Genomic DNA, 20,482 nt, shown 5'->3' on the forward strand with positions numbered 1-20,482 from the left:
CACTCTGGAGGGAGAGGTAGGAGTATCTGTGAGTTCAAGGCCAGCCTGGTATACCTAGCAAGTTCCATAACAGCCAGGGCTAAATAGACCCTGTCTCAAAAAGAAAAAAATAAATAAGAGAGTGAATATTTTTATTTCACTGAACAACTCGTTATGGTTATTGAGTTTGTTTTTGTTTTTTTTTTGTTTGTTTGTTTTGGGTTTTGGTTTTAACTAATTAACTTTATGTATATGATTACACTGTAGCTATCTTCAGACATACCAGAAGAGGGGATTGGATCCCATTACAGATGGTTGTGGCCACCATGTAGTTGCTGGGAATTGAACTCAGGACCTCTGCAAGAGCAACCAGTGCTCTTAAACCACCAGTTCCAAGGAATCTAATGCCCTCTCTGACCTCCATAGGCTCCTGAATGTATATGGTGCACGTGTGTGTGTGTGTGTGTGTGTGTGTGTGTGTGTGTGTGTGTATAATATTTTAAAAGTCTATTTGAAAAGAGAAGACTTTTAGCACAGTAAAAGACCCATATTGCACTTTTAAAACAAGCAGCAGTTCCATACTATGAAATCATTTAAGGGCTTTTAGTGCTTGTCTCTCAAATTCATTAACTTTACATTGCTGTTTTATTTACTTTTGTTGTTTATATCTTTTGGATTAATGTCTGGTCTCGTTCAGATTTATTACGTGTTTCTTCCTCTAGGATGAAAACAATTTTGGTGTGTATATGTTTGTTTTTGTACAGAGGCCTCTGTGTGTGTGTGTGTGTGTGTGTGTGTGTGTGTGTGTGTGTGTGTGTGTAGGCCAGAGGTCAACCTTGGGTGTTATTCCTTGGGTGCTGTCTACCTTGTTTCTTGAGATGGTTTCTCGTTGGCTTGGTACTTCGAAAATAGGCTGGCCGGTTGCAGTGGGTCTGCCCCATGCCCTGCTTTTTTTAGATCTGTGGTTTCTGGTAGTCCTCATGCTTGCTCCTTTGTGTGCACACAAGGTCTCATGAGTAGCCTTGGCTGGCCTGGAACTTGCTCTGTAGACCAGGCTAGTCTGGAATCCTCTGCCTCCTGAATTCGGCTGTAAGGGACTAAAGACTGCCCCAGCACAGCAGCCATGTCAGAGCCGGGCCCTCACGCTTTCTTGGTTCTTTTTTTTTTTTTTTTTTTTTTTTTTTTTCCCCCGGAGCTGGGGACCGAACCCAGGGCCTTGCGCTTCCTAGGTAAGCGCTCTACCACTGAGCTAAATCCCCAGCCCCACCCTCACGCTTTCTAAGACAAGTACTCCACCAACCAAGAGATCTTGGGTTTGGATTTATTAAGGATTATGGAAATATTAAGGATTTTGCTTCTGATTCCTTTTGTTCAATATAAGAAAACTGAAAAAATAACTAGGTATTTTCATCTTCAAACTTAAAAAAAATTACCAGCTTTTGCTTCATTAGTGTAGAAAACCATGCTTTGATTGTAATAGCAAAAGTACACCAGTCAAACATGATGCTAGAGTGCCCTTTTTAGCGCCTTCCTGCCGCCTGACTGTCATGTCCTTGTTTTACACAGGCTCACCGGCAGGAGATGGCCAAGCCCAGCCACAGCAGCTACGTCCTGCAGCAGCTAAACAACCAGAGAGAGTGGGGCTTTCTGTGCGACTGCTGCATCGCCATTGACGACACTTACTTCCAAGCACACAAGGCCGTGCTAGCTGCCTGTAGCTCCTACTTCAGGATGTTCTTCATGAACCATCAGCATAGCACTGCCCAGCTGAACCTCAGCAACATGAAGATCAGCGCCGAGTGCTTCGATCTCATTTTGCAGTTCATGTATTTAGGGAAGATTCTGACCGCTCCTTCCAGTTTTGAGCAGTTCAAAGTGGCTATGAACTACCTCCAGCTCTACAATGTTCCTGACTGCTTAGAAGATATACAGGACTCAGACTGTTCCAGCTCGAAGTGCTCGTCTTCCGCCTCCAGCAAACACAACAGCAAGATGATCTTTGGGGTGAGGATGTATGAAGACACAGTGGCTAGAAACGGCAGTGAAGCCAACCGGTGGAGTGCGGAGCCCAGTTCAACGGTGAATACGCCACATAACAGAGAGCCTGAGGAGGAGTCTTTACCGTTGGCCAACTTTCCTGAGCCACTGTTTGACGTGTGTAAAAAAAGTTCCGTGTCCAAGTTATCTACTCCAAAAGAACGTGTGTCGCGACGCTTTGGACGGAGTTTTACCTGTGACAGTTGTGGGTTTGGCTTTAGCTGTGAAAAGCTGCTGGACGAACACGTGCTGACCTGCACCAACAGGCACTCCTACCAGAGCACGGCGAGAGCCTACCACCGAGTGGTGGATGCTAGAGATGGGAAAGACAGTGCCATCAAAGCTGAACTCGGTGACAAGGGCTCTCCTACAGCGTTTTCTGCACACACAGACAAATACAGAGAAGACGCCAGCCAGGCGCCCGATGACTCAGCCTCGCCCACTGGGAGCAGAAAAAGCACTGTGGAGTCCGGCACAGCTGGTGAAGAGAAGAGCAGAGCTGCGGAGACAAAAAGAGTTGTCATCAAGATGGAGCCAGAGGACGTCCCTGCAGACGACATGAAGGACTTCACCATCGTCAAGGTCACCGAGAAAGACTGCAACGAGTCCACCGACAACGATGAGCTAGAGGACGAGCCCGAGGAGCCGTTCTACAGATACTACGTCGAGGAAGATGTTGGCATTAAAAAAAGTGGTAGGAAAACCCTAAAACCTCGGATGTCCGTCGGCGTGGATGAAAGGGGTGGTTTGGAGAACATGAGACCCCCAAACAACAGCAGCCCCAGACAGGAGGACGCCGAGAATGCGTCTTGTGAGTTGTGTGGGCTCACGATAACGGAGGAGGACCTGTCCTCTCATTACTTAGCCAAGCACATTGAAAATATCTGCGCATGTGGTAAATGTGGGCAGATACTTGTCAAGGGCAGACAGCTTCAGGAACACGCTCAGAGGTGTGGCGAACCTCAGGACCTGACGATGAACGGGCTGGGGAACACTGACGAGAAGATGGACATGGAAGAGAACCCAGATGAGCAGTCTGAGATAAGAGACATGTTTGTTGAGATGCTGGATGATTTCAGAGACAATCATTACCAAATAAACAGTATCCAGAAAAAACAGTTATTTAAACATTCTGCCTGTCCTTTTCGATGTCCTAATTGTGGCCAGCGTTTTGAAACTGAAAATCTAGTGGTGGAGCATATGTCTAGCTGCCTAGACCAAGACATGTTTAAGGGCGCCGTCATGGAGGAGAATGAACGAGATCACAGACGGAAACATTTCTGTAACCTGTGTGGAAAAGGCTTCTATCAGCGCTGTCATTTGAGAGAGCACTATACTGTTCATACTAAAGAAAAGCAGTTTGTTTGTCAGACATGTGGGAAGCAGTTTTTAAGAGAGCGCCAGTTGCGTCTGCACAATGATATGCACAAAGGCATGGCCAGGTATGTCTGTTCCATTTGTGATCAAGGAAACTTCCGAAAACATGACCATGTACGGCATATGATCTCGCATTTGTCTGGTGGTGAGACTATATGCCAGGTCTGCTTTCAGATATTCCCAAATAATGAACAACTGGAGCAACACATGGATGTCCATCTGTATACGTGTGGAATATGTGGAGCAAAGTTTAATTTGAGGAAGGATATGAGATCACATTATAATGCCAAGCATTTGAAAAGAACCTGATGGGTTTCTCCTGTACACATGTTTAGTTGCTAGGCAGAACACCAAAGCAAAGAGGAGATGAGCTATTTAGAACTGATTTTATAACAAGTGTTGAGGGAATCTTCAAGGCCCTTTTACTTTGAACGTTTTTGTTTAGGACCTTAAGTATATTTTAGGCATTAATGTTTATCATTTTTGTTGTTTTTGAGAGCATTCTTTGTTCCTAGTTTCTTAACTACCATTAAAATTACTTTTCGATGTAGACTGTTAAGTGGCTGTTATCCCTTCAATGACTATTAAAACTAGTTTTTTGGGTTTTTTCTTTTTAATTTTTTTTTGGGTTTTTTTTTGTTTTGTTTTGTTTTTTTAACCAATAAGGTAAAAACTTTGCTATTTCTATGTACTTTCATTTTAAGGTCATCCTATGAAATTTTAAACCCAAGATTATTTACCATTCCTGCTTAAATTTTTATAGAATTTTAAAATAATTATTTAAAACTATTCTATTTGTTTTTAACTTTTTGTTTTTTGCTTTTTGGGTTTTTGGGGGTTTTTTTGTTTGTTTGTTTGTTTGTTTGTTTGGCGGGGGGCTTTTTGTCAGTTGTATAGTGGGGTGGCTACTATTCTCCCTTATAAATGAAATCTATATTCTTAAATTGACAAACTTATTAGGCAAGTGAGGTGCACTGAATCTAACCTTTAAGGTTGACATGGGCTCAATCTTGGCCTGAGATTGATGGACCTAAGGAAACTCCTATAAACGAACATTTCCTATAATTGATAAAATGTTATCATTTAATAATCACATTTAAAACTTATATTAAGTGTAAATCCCAATGACTTTGCCTCACTTGAGAAATTAGTGGGGATAAGCCATTTTGTTTTGTGATAATGAATTTAACTATGATAGTTAATTAAAAAAGACATCTTGTATTCATTAAAATATTTTAATTTAAAAATATTCTGATTTCTAAAGTGTGTTAGTTTATCAATTATTTTGTTTATAAATAGACTTTAATAGCTCTTTAGGAATATGACATCTAAAGAAAAATGATTTTTCATTTTTAAAATTACTTTGGAACTGAAATTTGAAAAAGCTGCCATGTATATTGATAAATCTAATAAAATAAAGAAATCAACTATAAATCTGGTTGTTCTATAAAAGTAGAGTGCACAAAAGTGTGTTGTGTTTTACACTAAGATTTGGAGAAAATGTGTTGTGGCAAATTACAGTTACTATGCTTTCTATATCATTTTCTGTAAAAGATGCAAGATTTGAGGACTATAAAGTAATCACAGCATACAAATGGAAACAGCTTCTACCTTTCAGGTAACGCAGTCACTGACAGGGTCTATCAGTTATGTGTGAACTAAAACACTGGCAAAATAACCCACCAATAAACACAGCTACCGAATAGAATGCCTTTTAATGTGAATTACTTTGAACACCCTTCTTAATACTGAAAAGGGTTTTAGTTAACATCTATATTTAAAAGTATACTGAGTGTGGACAGCAGTTTAAAAGCATTGCTCTTTTTTGCTCTTTGCTCTCCTGATTTTTAAGATGTGCAAATCACATTTTCACCTGCCATTCGCATAAAAGCACAGGTTGCCAAGAGAGTGGAGAGACGGGTTAGCTGGTGCGCAGCGAGCTGAAAGTCCAGGGTGAGCGCAGAGACCTGTGGCCGAGTGCTGAATTGCTAGTGAGGACAAATGGGATGCACCGGGCCAGGACAGAGTTAAACATGACTGTGAGGAGAAGCACAATGCACAAATGAGATCTTGAGCTGGTTTTGTTTTGTTTTTTTGTCCCGTGCCCCCCAGGTACATAGTTAACAAAAAAACTGGAAAAGTTCATTTTCAAATGTTCTGGATGTAATAGTTTAACAAATACTTAAAACTGAAGATGAAATATGAGGTGTATGCTTAGATTACTATTAGGAGTCTGATAAATGCTCTCTAACAAAGCCAGACATCAGAGAGTAGTGTGAAGGGAGAGGAGACAAACTGAAATGTTCAAATTATACAGTGTCTGAGGGGACCTGATTTTCTTGTGGTCACTTTTCCTGTCAGAATTTCTGTTGAAAAGATTTTCCCACAGTTAAAGTCAAAGGGGGGAATCCTCCTTAATTTAGTGTTTTAGTGTATGCTATCAATTAACAAATTAGCAAGCAAATGTATAAACATAATCTAGCATTACCCAGCTACGACACTTGCTTCAAAGAGGTAGGTTTGACGATGAGATCTGTTTCGTTAACTACATAGTACACGTGGTTTGGGGGAATTAAGCCACAGGGTAGCACAGGTTTCTCCAAGCGGCATGTCCAATTTTCCTTAACAAGACAGGGCTCAGGCAAAGTTACTTAACTTGTAAAATTAAGGTGAATGAAAAGAGCCATTTCCTCTCCTCCCATCTCTCTCACCTTCCTTCCTGGGAGGGCCCAGAAAAGCCCCACCTCCTGTGCATGCTGCCTCTCCTCTTGGGTTGTCAAAGCCGGGATGGAATTGGCTGCTGCTTCTGACTTTGATGCTTCATACACTTTGAGGATCCAGATTTTCAGATCTGGAGAGGAAAAGAGGAACCAGAGAAGCATAGTATCTTTTCCCACTCTTCATGATGCTTTTCATTTGAAGGCCCATTTCTAGAACTTCAATAAACAACGAACAGTCTAATTGGACCTTTCTGCCTGGTGGTCCAGATCGAACCCAGACCTCCAGCATGCTAGACGGCTCTTCTCTCCTGAGCTATGTGCCGGAGTTCCCCTTTTGGAAACGACAAAAACCCTAGAGAAATAATCTGTCTCTAACAAGGTTGACACTACAACGTGGATAGATAATGTTTTTGTAAAGACTAGACCTCAGCGTCTTCCCCTTTCCCTTCTGTCTCCTAATCCGGGATCCTGCTGATCCTGCCTTAGCGTCCCGTGCTCTGTAGAGATGTAAGCTGACACATTTAGGTTCTTCGTTTTGCGAGGCAGGGTCTTGCTTTATAGCTCAAGAGAATTGGGAATGGAAGTCTCCATTCTTTTAGCCCTCCTCCAGGAGAGCTGAGATTACAGTAATGCAGCGCCGTGCCCAGCTAATTTCACATATTTTTAAAGTGAGAATTTTCAGAGAAATGACCCATGTGGGTAACATGGTCTCTAGCAAAAGTTTAATTCACTTTTAAACTTTTAACTCTGAGCAAAAAAAAAAAAAAAAAAAATTAATTAGAAGAAAGGATTCCAGAGGGTACTGGTAAAAGATTTAAACTGAGTGTGGTAGTTTTATACCTATAACCCCAGCGAGCAGAGAGGCTAGGCTAGGTTCATGGTTACCACTTGAGTTCAGGGCTATATTGGTCTTTACGTGGTAAGATCGTCTCAGAAAAGTTAAAGACATTAATGTATACAGCTTGTTAAGACAGGACAGTAATGGGCTTGCAAAAATATGAACATAGGCCAGGTGTGGTAGTGTACCCCTTTAATTCCAGCACTCAGGAAGCAGCCAAGGCTGCACAGAGAGACATTCTCAGAAAACCGAATACAAAACAAAAACAAAGTGTGAATTTGAGCATACACCAATATATAGAAGTTATGGGAGGAGGCATAGGCTTTCAAGACATTTGACTAGGCTGATCCAGCTATAACTGAAGTACCAAGCTCCCGGTGGTTCTGAGCATGCCCAGGGTGTGCCCCAAAATGCCTGGTGGTAGTGGATGATGGTAATTTTCTCACTGGTTAAATCACTTTACATTTTACCTCTGAGAAATCTCCCTAAGAACCAGTGTAATAGTTTAGTATTGGAAAGTAAAACCTGTCATTAACACAAGACAAATCAGTACCAAAAGAAAAGCACCTGAACGTGTCTATGTACATATGGCTGAAAAGTTTAAAGTTGGACATACCTGATTTGAACTGGGTTTATCCTAACTTGAGAGCTGGGTATGATGTCACAAACTTATAAACACAGCATTTGGGAAGTTAAACCAGGAGCATTAACAGCTCAAGGCCAGCCTGGAGTATGTGATAACCTGTCACAAGTTGTTTGAAAGAAAGAAAAGAAAAGACATCTTTGAGAACAGCCAGAGCTATACAGAGAAACTGTCTCAAAACAACAACAAAAAAAAAAAAAAAAAAAAAAAAGGAAAGAAAAAGAGCTCCCAATCCCATTGATCTGTTTTGATCAGTTCCTCAGATGTGTTTACCATCCTCTCTTTCCCAATGCTTTCCCAAGTGCTTTCCAATGATAAAATTGGAAAATTCTCTACCATGAACTAGGATTGCAGAGTAGTGGCAGGTAAGGGGAGCATGTTTGTAGAATGCTGTCCTCCATGCTCTCTAGCTGTGGCTCAGTAAACTAGGGCTGCAAGCATGGGTGCTAGGAAACTTTCAAGTGACAACATCCTTGCCGTTAAGAGTTTGAAGTTTACATCCCGGATTAGGGAAACCATAACCTGTAGGCGGGTTCTCTGCAGTCCCAGCATCCCTTGCTTCAGGATTCTATACTCAGGCGTCTTGCATGCACAGTTTTAATTAAGCCTCATTCCTTTTGAGGTAAGTATACTAACTTTCCAGGTGGGGGACTAAGGTCCAGAGACAGACTTTCTCCTAAAGCGCACAAACTGTATACGTTAGACCTGGGGTTTGAACTTTAATCTTTGACTTAGACTACATTCTTGTCTGTAATCATGAAGTTCTGTTCCATCTACAAAGAAGTGCCTTTCAGCATAGGACACATAGAAAGATCGTGTGAGGCTGTGCTCCTTGGTCATCTGCCATCGGTGGTGCCTTAGGTAAGGTGGCTGGTAGCTGTGGGACCTCAGGAACTGTATGAGGGAGAGTGTGAGAGTAGAAAGCCAGACTGGATTATAACAAGTCATTAAATGAGTTGTTTAAGACATAAATATGACGTGCTGAGAAATGTTTTTCATTTTGCTTCATTTAACCTTAAAATATTTGGCAGGATGGTTAGTTCTTTGGAGGCCCAGTAATCAGTTGAAAATTGATTTGGGTTCAGATTTCACATGTCTGTTTCTGGGACCTCCCTTTCTACTCTGTTCCTGCTCTGCCTCTTACTGTCTCCACCAGCCTCTATTTCCTCATACTGGCTGTGGAACTAATGAGTTGAAGTTAGATCTCCCTGAGAACAGAACAAGATAACAGAATAACCGGTTTCCTCCTTTCGCCCCATAGATGTGGAAACTCCTTTTTTTCCCTTTGGCCAGCAAACACATTCCCTTCCCCCACTGGTACAGTACTGTTGCTTTGCTAAAGGAATCTGCTTGAAAACAAAAGTTGGTTAGTCTTACAGTGTATAATCCCACTTATGAAAATGTCTATAGATTTCCAGGCAAGCTCCTCAAAAGAAGTGAGAGTTGGGGCTGGGGATTTAGCTCAGTGGTAGAGCGCTTACCTAGGAAGCGCAAGGCCCTGGGTTCTGTCCCCAGCTCAGAAAAAAAGAACCAAAAAAAAAAAAAAAAAGAAGAAGTGAGAGTTGACCCCATGAAGTGACAGCTCTTAACCACGCCAGTCTAGCAGCACTTAAAACAAAAATAGTTAAGTAATGCTTTAAGGAGAACAATATGCATCCTTTGTTTTAAGTAAAAGGATGGGTTAGAGAAGGTTCTATTAATGGTACCAATATAGTCATTTAGATGGCCTGCTCTTCACTAACCCCTGTCAACTCTAGGTAAGGGTCTGATCTCATTAAAAACACAAAACCCAGTTCTTTCTAAAGGCAAAAAGAGAAGGGTTTTCATGTTTATGTGTGTCGGTGACAGATGGTAAATAAAAATGAACCAGAGAGCAGTGACAGCTTGTAGATCCATACTAGTTTTGAACTAACTTATTACCAACATTCATTTGTATAGGCATACACAAAAGTAACTGAAGTTAGCACTGAGTTTAAATCTTTAATTTCCTTATATTTAGGAGAACCAAATCACTGAGGCAAATTAGCAATGATATTCTTTGTATCAAAGCCCACACAGATCACTGGAGGGCAGGAGGCATCTAACTGAAATGCGATGTGGCAATTACAATTCAGTACATGGTCTATATTCAAATGTGTCATGTGCTGATCATCAAGTTAAGCATAAAAGCATTGGAAAGGCTAGTACCCAAGGAAGGTGACAAGAAGCCTTTCAGGACCACGAGTATTAATAATCTTGTATAAGAAACTTTGCATTAAAAACAAGGCCAGTCATGGTGGCATGTGCAGACCAGAGTTCAAGGCCAGCCTGGTGTGCAGAGTTCCAGAACAGCCAGGGCTACACAGAGAAAATCAATCTCTCTCTCTCTCTCTCTCTCTCTCTCTCTCTCTCTCTCTCTCTCTCTCCTCATATATAGATATGACTAGGGTTAAACATACAGCCTTTAAGCTATCCTTAAAAGAATGTTTTGTTTTCTCCTTAAACCAACAGTTTACCTGGTTATTCACTCTATCAAGTGAATTCAAGTGAATAGATAGAGCTAGGGTTTTGTTTTGTTTTGAAGATAGTCTCAGGTAGCCCAGCCTGGCCTTGAACTTCTGATCCTCCTGCCTCTACCTCCCAAGTGCCAGTATCACAAGCGTGTATGCACAACCACAGTACTGTTTCTGGTGAAGCAAACTTAAACGCACAGATTACAAAAAGCACCTTTTCTTTCAAATGCTTATGTTCCCTAATGTGAGAAGACGTTTTAGGGAACCTTTTTTTTAAAGGATATTAATATTAGGGCAAAACATTCCTGCAGAAATATCACTGTACCCAGTCCCAGGGGACAGGTTAGGGGAGTGGCGGACCTAAGACTAACCCTGGCCATGTTTGTACTTGGTTTTCATTTGCAGACTGTACACCTACTACCTGAAGAGAGTAGTGTTTGTGTGATGGCTGCAGACTAAAACCACGAACATTAAACTGTATGTCAGTCGGATGTCTGTCGTTAGCAAACACACTTCCTTCCCTCTCACTTGTAATCGATTCTCCATCCGTCACACAGACTTACCCAGCCATCCTTACTTAAATCATATGAATAATAAAAATAAAGGGTGCCTGTATTTGAACAATGATATCACTATGATACTTTATACTTGAAAGGTACAGTGCATTGCATTTGAGAAGTAAGTTTGAGTTCTAGGAGCTGTTCTCTGGCTCCTACTCTGTGCCAAAGCTAAAATATTATGACCTAAGCATGATGTTGTCTTGTAGAGCAGTTGACTTGTGATACTATTTTTCTTGAGTTTTGTCTTTTTCTGTGTGGCAGTGGTGCAGTAGGGCCTTCTAAGCCTCTGGAGAAGTGACAGATCTGAATTTGGAGAGGACATGGGGAAGAACCATTCTTCAACAGATAATCTTTAAGTGCAGACCCAGGAAGTCAGGTTTGACGCGGCACCGTCTTTTCTGTCCTCCTGACAAACGTCATCATCCCTAAAGTTCCAGTTGCAAAGATCCAAGAAAACTCAATAAACATCACTTTGGAATCACCTTGTAACAAAACTGATTCACAGTGACTCTCCCAGTACTTATGGGAAATCTGCTAAAGAAAGGCTACTGTAAAAGTCATGTGACATCAATGATTAAAGCTACACTAAAATGAAACTTTGTCATGTATCTTCACGGATCTAGAATAATAGGGCTTGCTAGACTTCTTACATACATTATATATAGAGAGATAATTATGTATTTCCATAAAAACATCATTCTAAAAATAACCAAAATTGTAGCTTATATATTATGAAATGTACTTAAGCAGTTTAAAAGGATACTAAAAATATCTGTAGAGTGTAAGTAAAAGATGGGTAGTGAGAAAGAAAATCCAAGGCCAGTCCTTTAACAAGATAATGTAGCTATTATGGCAACAGAACACTGGTCTTCCTTTCTCACCAGTCACGCACTTGCTTGTGGATATTAGTGCAGCCTCTAAGTCTCTCGAAGAGGAGGAGCATTATTGTTCAGTAGTGGTAGATTTTCACAAATCATACATTATTTTCTTCCGAACTTACCACTACGACCCCTTAGTGTAGACTGTTTGTTAATCTCAGAACTAGTGTGTAGTGCCATGTAGACACGCTCTTCATGTCTCAACATAAAGCTAAGCACTAGATGAAATGGTAACATGCCTGTGGGAATCCTGAAGGAAGGATTCAGTGAGAGTCGAGTCTGGCTATGACCACAAATGCTTCGCTGCACATGCACTCTTTGACCGTAGGAATCCTAGGAGCATATTATTTCCTTATTGTGAATAGACTTTCTTTTACTTTTTGTTAACTATGTGACTAATTCCTGATTGCTTTGTTTGTGTGTGTGTGTGTACTATCAAATGTTTAAATGCTTATTCTGTTTTCATGCAAAATTCTTCAAATATTTTAATAAGTTACCCAATGAAACCTGTCTTAGGAAATGAAAAATGTAGTGGCACACACCTTTAATCCCAGGCAGTGGCAGGCTGATCTCTAAGTTCATGGACAGCCTGGTCTACGTAATGCATTCCAGGCTAGCCAAGGGTATATAATGAGACTTGTCTTAAAAAAATTTTTTTTATTAAAAATGGAAGAAAATCCTAACTCTGAGGTAGCAAGAACTTGAATACTGTTCTAGAAACTTTGGCTGAAAAGTCAGAGAAAGAGTCCACCCGGTAGCATACTGGTGATAGAGAAGAAAAGAGAGCAAAGAAGAAAGGTCCCCACAGAGCAAAGCCAGAGGCCAGGCATGGTGACAGTTGCCTGTAGTCCTAGTGCCTGGGAGGTGGGAGGGGCAAGAAAAGTTCAAAGCCAGCCTGGGCTATAGAGTTGAAGTCAAAGCCAGCCTGGGCTTCCTGAAACCCTATCACAGACAAAACACTAGTTTAAACACCCACCAGAGTTAATCTCTTTAGGGAACATTAAGGAAGCACATAGAACTGCAGGCTCCCTAAAATACATAGAAGACAGAGAAACTTTCCAGTAATTCAAGAAACCAGATCAAGATAGAAATGATTCAACGTTTTTTTATTACATTTTTATCACACTAGATTTACTAAAGAAAACGGCTTGGATTTTGACTGTACTAACCACATGTGTAATGAATTACAATAATTATAAGTGGCATACGTGCATATTATAATGTGATTATTTTCTATATGTTGTTTTAACTGTAATTTTTGGATTACATACAGCTATTTTTGTTGCATTTTAAAGTCCGTTGCTTTTACCTAATAAAAGTCCCTCCTCTACATCCGGAAGTTAAGCTGTCTGTATATTACTTTATTTGTATTGCATTGTTTTGCAAGCTGACTCTTTTTAAAACATAATTAGTCGGATAAGTTACCAACCCCTCCTGTCCTCTAGTGTCACTGTGATGTCACCAGAGGGGGTTATGTGTGGCCCAAAGAGAATTGGCTAAACTTTACTGCTGAATCCTGTTTTTTGTTTATTCGTTTCTGATACAGAAGAACAATTGGAAAATATTGTTTCATGGCCAACCTGAAAACAAATTCATTGGTGTATCCCTTGAGACAAAATAGTGATGTATAAAAATCTGATAAAGTAAAAAAATAAAATCTTTGACTTACTTAATAGCAAACATTTTATTATTCAAAGAAATAACTTATCCGGTATAATTTGCTTTCCCTATTTTCAGGTAAGGAACCTTTTATGTGTTGACAATAATGGAGTATTTGGTCTGCCTGTCCCCGTGAAAGGGCAGCCTTGCTTTGCCAGATTGTTTCGGACTGTTCCCCAAGGACCACGAGTCAGGGTCGCACAGAATGAAGAAAGCAATTTTTCTGCAGGTTCTGGGCACCTCTCCCAAAAAGCATCCCTCTGGGTCCAGGATTCTAGCTGGGCACACGGGACCTGGCCGTCTCCTCGCCCATGGTCCTGTGTATCTTCAATTTAGCTGTAACTTAACACTAAGCTTTGGTTTGCTGGGGCTGTTTTTTTTTTTTTTTTTTTTTTTTTTTTGAGGCAGCATCTCACTCTGTAGCCCAGGCTGCCCTAAACTGGTTCTGTCTCTGCCTTCGGAGTTCTGGAATTATAGGTTAAATCACTATACCAAATAAGGCAGTTTTAAGAGTGAAAGAAAACAAGTGGTGATTTTTTTTTCCTCCTGTGGGGACAAGGAACTGGAGGATTATTTTAAGGCCAGGCACTTTAGGGCTCATGAAGTAGTTCACCAGGTTACAGCGCTTATCACCAAACTTAAAGACCTGAGTTCGGTCCCCAGAACCATGTGAACACCAGCTCTCTCAAGTTGTCATCCTCTGACCTCTATACACACAAGGACATGTGTATGTGTATTCACACACAGTAAAGATGTATGAGGGGAAAACCAACAAAGGATACTTGAGACAGGAGGATCAAGGATAACCTGTCTCATGTAGCAAGACCCTGTCACCAAAAGGGATGGGGAGCACTTCAAAGATTTATAAAATGCACTGTTTATTAGAGACCTTAAATAGAAACATTAGCTGAACTCCAATCTGCTTATACAACCTCAAGTTGCAAACTCTTACTCATTTTCTCTTCAAGCCTCCTCAAAACAATGCCAACCCTAAGAGAGGTTGGGCTTGGGTGGGATTAAAAGGTCCCAGGACAATTCAGCCCTGTCCTCTACTGCCAGTGAACACTGGTACACTAGCGCACACATCACCTCAGGCCTCTGGTATACTAGTGCACACATCACCTCGGGCCTCTGGTACACTAGCGCACACATCACCTCGGGCCTCTGGTGCACTAGTGCATACATCACCTCAGGCCTCTGGTACACTAGTGCACACATCACCTCAGGCCTCTGGTATACTAGTGCACACATCACCTCGGGCCTCTGGTACACTAGCGCACACATCACCTCGGGCCTCTGGTACACTAGCGCACACATCACCTTGGGCCTCTGGTGCACTAGCGCACACATCACCTCGGGCCTCTGGTGCACTAGTGCATACATCACACATCACCTCAGGCCTCTGGTACACTAGCGCACACATCACCTCAGGCCTCTGGTGCACTAGTGCACACATCACCTCAGGCCTCTGGTGCACTAGCACACACATCACCTCAGGCCTCTGGTGCACTAGTGCATACATCACACATCACCTCAGGCCTCTGGTACACTAGTGCACACATCACCTCGGGCCTCTGGTGCACTAGTGCACACATCACCTCGGGCCTCTGGTGCACTAGTGCATACATCACACATCACCTCAGGCCTCTGGTGCACTAGCGCACACATCACCTCAGGCCTCTGGTGCACTAGTGCATACATCACACATCACCTCAGGCCTCCTGTTAGCTTGAGATCTCCAGTGCAGATGTTTTCAGATAGGAACCTGTCTTACTGTTGGGCTCTGCAGTGTCGTTTAATACAGAAATGTGTAAGAGGATTTTTTCCTTACCCAGGGGAAAGGAGAAGTTGTTTTCAGATTGAAATGCTATGCCTTGGGTAATGTATAATAAAGTGAGTGAGCTGCAAATACAGTCTAGAGATAGATAAGGGGCATTACAGGCTTTGTGAACATGAAAACTTGGGTTCAATCAACACCAAGTCAAAAATCAAAACCCACCAGGCTAGGAATTCCTATGTCTTCCAGATACTCTTCTGGGTATGAGGGATTGATTTAAGAGTATTTACAGTATGTTAAAGCTCTTGAGCCTTTCACGAATCTGTGAAAATTGGATTAGAAAATATTTTGAAAACAGTCTATGTATGATCTGATAGGGAGAGGTTTTACCTGCTGGAAGTCAGTACTGGTTATATGTAAATAATGGGACTGAAGAATTTTGTTTCAGTTGAATGTTAGCTGCCATGTTAGTTGTCAATTGTAGGGGCTAGGGAGGTAGCTCAGTTGACAGAGAGCTTGCCTAGTATGCATGAAGCCCTACATTTAATCCTTATATGAATAAACTAGTCATGTTGGCACACGCTTATAATCTTAGCACTTGGGAGGGTAAGGCCAAGAATCAGGAGTTTGAGGTCATCTTCAGCCACATAGTGAGTTTGAGGTCAGTCTGGGCTACACAAGACCCTGTCTCAAAAAAAAATCAATTATAATAATATAATAAAGATAAAATTATTAATAATCCTGCTATCTAAATTCTGGCATAGTTCTCATACCTAGTAGAATAAGATACAGAAGTTGGAGATGGTAACATAGTTCGTTGTTTAAGAACAGTTGCTGCAGGGTTGAGGATTTAGCTCAGTGGTTGAGTGCTTGCCTAGCATGCGCAAGGCCCTGGGTTCGGTCCCCAGCTCTGAAAAAAAGAAAAAAAAAAAAAAAAAAGAACAGTTGCTGCATGATTAACAGTACCAGAGTTTGCTGGGCTGTGATGGTGCATGTCTTTAATCCCAGCATTTGGGAGGCAGACAAGGGTAGATCTCTAAGTATGAGGCCAGCCTGGGCTACACAGAGAAACCTGTCTCCTCCTCCTCAACAACAACAACAACAACAACAACAACAACACAACAATGAGTCCCAGAGTTCAGATCCCAGCACATATATCGGGATGAATGCGCCCCACACATCCATAACTCCAGCCCTGAGGCTCTGAGTGGATGTGGGAAAAGGATGCTTGCTGGGGCTTGCTGACCTCCAGTCTACACAAACCACCAAAAGCCTCAGGTTCAGCAAGACAACCTGTCCCATAGGAGTGAGAGGAGAGTGACTGGGACATGTGCGAGTGAATGGACATGCATTCAGGTGAATGTATGTTGGCAGATAATAAAAAATAAAAACACAGAAGGGATGGAGAAATGGCTCAGCGGTTAAGAGCACTGACTGCTCTTCCAGAGGTCCTGAGTTCAATTCCCAGCAACCACATGGTGGCTCACAACCATCTGTGATGGGATCTGACGCCCTCTTCTGGTGTGTCTGAGGAGAGCAACAGTGTACTCACAAACATAAAATAAATAAATCTTAAAAATAAAAGCATACAGAAGTTGAGTATCTTCATTTTCACTTAATTATATCAAGGGCAATTTCCTGTGTTATTAAAAATCTTGTAAACAGGGGTTGGGGATTTAGCTCAGCGGTAGAGCACTTGCCTAGCAAGCGCAAGGCCCTGGGTTCGGTCCCCAGCTCTGAAAAAAAGAAAAAAAAATCTTGTAAACAGGGCTGGAGAGATAGCTCAGCAATGGAGGCCCTTGCAAACTTTCCATTTCCAGAGGGCCTGAGTTCAGTTTGCGGCACCCACCTCTAACCAACACATGACTACCCAGAAGCCCAGTTTCTTCGGCCTCTGTAGGCACATACATACCATACAGAGACAAAGACGCACATTTAAAACAAATCTTTTTTTTTTTTTTGGTTCTTTTTTTCAGAGCTGGGGACCGAACCCAGGGCCTTGCGCTTCCTAGGCAAGCGCTCTACCACTGAGCTAAATCCCCAACCCCTTAAAACAAATCTTAAAAAGCAAAAAAGAGAGATGTGATGCTAAATGCTTCCAAGTGTTAATGCTAGTCTAGCATTAGTTTTAAAAATCTTGTGACTAGCTGGGTAGCTGGACAGAGGGTGCATGCCTTTAATCCCAGCACTTGGGAGGCAGAGGCAGACGGATCACTGTGAGTTCAAGGCCAGCCTGGTCTATATAATGAGTTCTGAGACAGCCAAGGCTAATAGGAAAGAAAAAAAATATAAATATATATGTACATGTTAAATATATGCACAAAAATCATATATACATATATAATACACAAACATAATTCACCATAGCATATATAATTGTTTTTTCTGTTAGATATTTATGCCATTTCCAATTTACTGTTACCACCATAATAGCACAGGCTTTTTCTATTATCTCCTGAGGAAGAACCTCACACAAATTAACATCAAATAAAGGGGATGGTCTCTTCAAGGCGAAAACAAAAACACTGCCCCACAGTCCTCCAGAAAGACTGCAGTAGTGGGCAGTCTTGGGAGGGCTTGCCTACTTTGCTACACCACTGGTAACACAATATCATCTGGTAAGAAGCTTGATTTACTAATGCGTAGTGGCCTGTGGTTTTAATTTTTTACTTACTTTGGGTTTCCTGTTTCAGTCTCTGGCTCATACTGGCCTGGAACTCACTATGCAGTGATCATCCCGCCTCTTGGTCCTGACTGTGGAGATTAGGTATGTGCCACCACTCCCACCTGGGCTGAGCTTTTAATGTGTTCTGAATTATAATTATCAAAAGAAAAAGAGCCTGTTTTAAAACATAATACACAGGAAACATAAAAGGTATTGACACAATGAGTATGTGTTTTTTTGTGTGTGTGTGTGTGTGTGTTTTTTTTTTTTTTTTTTTGTTCTTTTTTTCGGAGCTGGGGACCGAACCCAGGGCCTTGCGCTTCCTAGCTAAGCGCTCTACCACTGAGCTAAATCCCCAGCCCCGAGTATGTGTTAATATTCTATGACTGAAGAAGTGTCACCTGAAAGTCCTATTACCGTATCTTTATGGAGAAGGCTCAAGATACAGTGTTCCATATGAACCATGTAATTTTACCAGGTGAAAAGTGAAAGCAGAAAAATTCAGCTAATAAAAACACAGGTATAACTGCTGCTGTCACCTCAGAAAATTGTTAAAATTGGTGGAAGACTGCAAGTTTTGTCTGCAACGACTGCATAAATGGGACATAGTTACTTCAGAAATGGACGTCTCCCTTTGACGGTCTAAGGGTCTCTGTATTTTCCAAGGGGGTTTGGGACAGGCAGCTCTCAGTCTTGTTTTGCTGAAATTATAAGGAGAGAGCCTGAGTCGTGTGCAGTGCTCTTGGAGGCCAGAAGAAGGCGTTGGATCCTTCAGAACTGGAGGTACAGATATTTGTTAGCCACCATGTGGCTGCTGAGAACCGAACCTAGGTCCTCTACAAGAGCAAGCCTCAAGCCTCTTAACTGCTGAGACATCTCTGCAGTCCGCTACCTTCCTTATTTAAAGATTCATTTTAAAATATATTTATAATAGTACAAATATAATGAAGGTGTTCTGTCTACACGGATGTGTACTTTCTGCTTGCCTAAGGTTTATTTATTGTTTTACTTATGTGCTTGCTTTTATGAGTTTATGTGCACTTGAGTACAAGAGCCCAAGGACGTCAGAAAACAGTGACATTCCCTGGAACTGGAGTTAATGGTGGTTTTATGTATGCTGGGAACAGAACCCAGGACCCTGCCAGAGTAGTTAGTACTCTTTATTGCTGAACTGTCTCTTCAGCTCCACCCCCCTCTCCTCTTCCATTGAACCTCCTTAGTGCTAGGTAAGTAAGCACGGACTACCATTTATGCTCTGATATTTTCTTTAATCCTTTCCTATTTCAAGTTTTTCTTCAATTTCTTTCATAGAAAATAGAGAATTGCAGTTACCAATGGCAAACGTGTTTTTGAAACTGTAAATTACATATCAGAATAGAAAGAATCTTTAAAACTTTTCCTGATTAAATTTTATAGAACTCTGAGCTGGAGAGATGGCTCAGAGGGTAAGCCCACTTACTGTTACACACACACACACACATTTTAAAAATAAGAAACTCTTTTAGATGTTTTATAGAAATCTGTCAACATTACCTTTTAGACAACGAAAACGTTCATGTTTCTCATACAAAAATTCTTCTCCTTTACTGTCTCTCACATAACTTACTAGCCAGTTTCAAAGGGGTGGTTCTCTCCTGAGGCTTCAAAGACAAAAATAAATCCCAACAGCACAAAAAGCTGCTGAACATATCCCGGTTCCAGTCTTCAATTCTTTTTTTCTTTTTTTCGGAGCTGGGGACTGAACCCAGGGCCTTGTGCTTGCTAGGCAAGCCATTCTTCGATTCTTAACTCATCTGCCCTCACGTTGCCCACACTCCAATACCTCAACCTGGTAAAGAATGCTTTTCCTACAGTCCTCAACAGAATTAGGCATGTCACCTCCTCAGGGATGCTCTGACATGTTCCCTCAGGCTCAGTGTGCCCCTCTCTGCCTTGTGTTCTCACTGGACTTCTCCCGATTTCTGTTTACCCTTCTCACACAATGGCCTAAGGACGGATCAGTTCCTTTTTTCTTCTCATCTCCTATTGGGCACCTGTCAGTTTTAAGGCGACGACTGTCCTCAGCTTCCCATCCGTAAGGTGAAGCGGGCGGTGGCTCTACATTACAGGTCTCCGTTTTCCTCCAGGAGTCCTTTTACAGGAGCCAGCTTCTGCCCACCCCCTGGTACCAGAGAGTACTTTCCAGAATTATTTTCATATTCCGGCTAAACAAGAGCCAAAGATGTTCACTCTTTCTCATCTACCTCCTCTCACAAGTCTGTGCTGCCAACCTAACTTCTCCGCAGGAAAAAGTCTCATTCAACCGAACTCCGCGCCAAATGACTAGTTCCTAAACAGGATCGCGTATGCGGGGACCGGAGTCAGAGGGTGACACTGGCTTATTACGCCGTGCCGCGAAGTAGTCAAAACTGCCTATTAGGGCGCTTGAAAGAAGCTAAACCAGGAAAGCGGAGAGAGAAGCTTGGACCGAGGCCGGGCAGCGGGTCCGAGCAAGGAGGTGGCTCGGGGGCCGTGCTTCTCGCACTGGCGGGAAAGCCACCCGCCTCCCGGGTAAGCACCGCGCACGCAGCCTTCCCCCGCCGCGCACTCTCCGAGACGCGCGAGGGGAAAAACTCGCACCCGCCCAACTTCACAGTCCCCGCCCTGGAACCACCCCGCACCCAGCTCCGGTCCCCGCTGCAGGAACAGCAGAGGCGGGAAAGACGAGAGCCGATCCCAGCCGTTCTTTTTTCGATGCAACCGTCTCAGAAAGAATTTCGACCCCGGGAGCCTTCGGGAGGCCAGCGCCCTTTCCGTGCTGCCTCTGCGCGCCCCGCCCCGCGCCGCGCCCCAGCGCCACACTCTTCGGGTTCCGCGC

At 42.3% G+C, this 20,482-nt stretch overlaps 1 protein-coding gene and 1 long non-coding RNA gene across 10 annotated transcripts in view; one reads left to right on the forward strand and one right to left on the reverse strand.

Annotated features, from left to right (window-relative positions):
- Positions 1-12,868, forward strand: part of Zbtb1 (zinc finger and BTB domain containing 1) — a 24,301-nt gene extending 11,433 nt beyond the window's left edge. For 2 of the 6 annotated variants that reach the window (XM_087553236.1, XM_087553235.1), the window contains exons 2-3: positions 1,546-3,458; positions 10,908-12,863. In XM_087553236.1, the coding sequence (XP_087409362.1) occupies positions 1,561-3,458; positions 10,908-10,944 (1,935 nt within the window). In that variant the 5' untranslated portion in view covers positions 1,546-1,560 and the 3' untranslated portion in view covers positions 10,945-12,863. 6 annotated transcript variants of the gene reach the window in all.
- Positions 1,169-20,439, reverse strand: LOC120103556 (uncharacterized). Of its 4 annotated transcripts, none has more exons than XR_015623133.1 (6): positions 19,159-20,439; positions 17,635-17,770; positions 15,734-15,870; positions 7,568-7,693; positions 6,105-6,244; positions 1,169-2,515 (listed from the first exon to the last, which is right to left on the reverse strand). It is a non-coding gene; the product is annotated as an uncharacterized LOC120103556 (long non-coding RNA). The 4 variants fall into 4 exon arrangements; XR_015623132.1 differs by lacking the exon at positions 1,169-2,515 and adding an exon at positions 5,090-5,430 and having other exon boundaries at positions 19,159-20,226; XR_015623135.1 differs by lacking the exon at positions 17,635-17,770 and having other exon boundaries at positions 19,159-20,226.
- Positions 20,440-20,482: the final 43 nt, after the last annotated feature.

The sequence above is a fragment of the Rattus norvegicus genome, chromosome 6, assembly GCF_021556685.1.
Source record: "Rattus norvegicus strain SHRSP/BbbUtx chromosome 6, alternate assembly SHRSP_T2T, whole genome shotgun sequence".
Taxonomy (NCBI): Eukaryota; Metazoa; Chordata; class Mammalia; order Rodentia; family Muridae; genus Rattus; species Rattus norvegicus.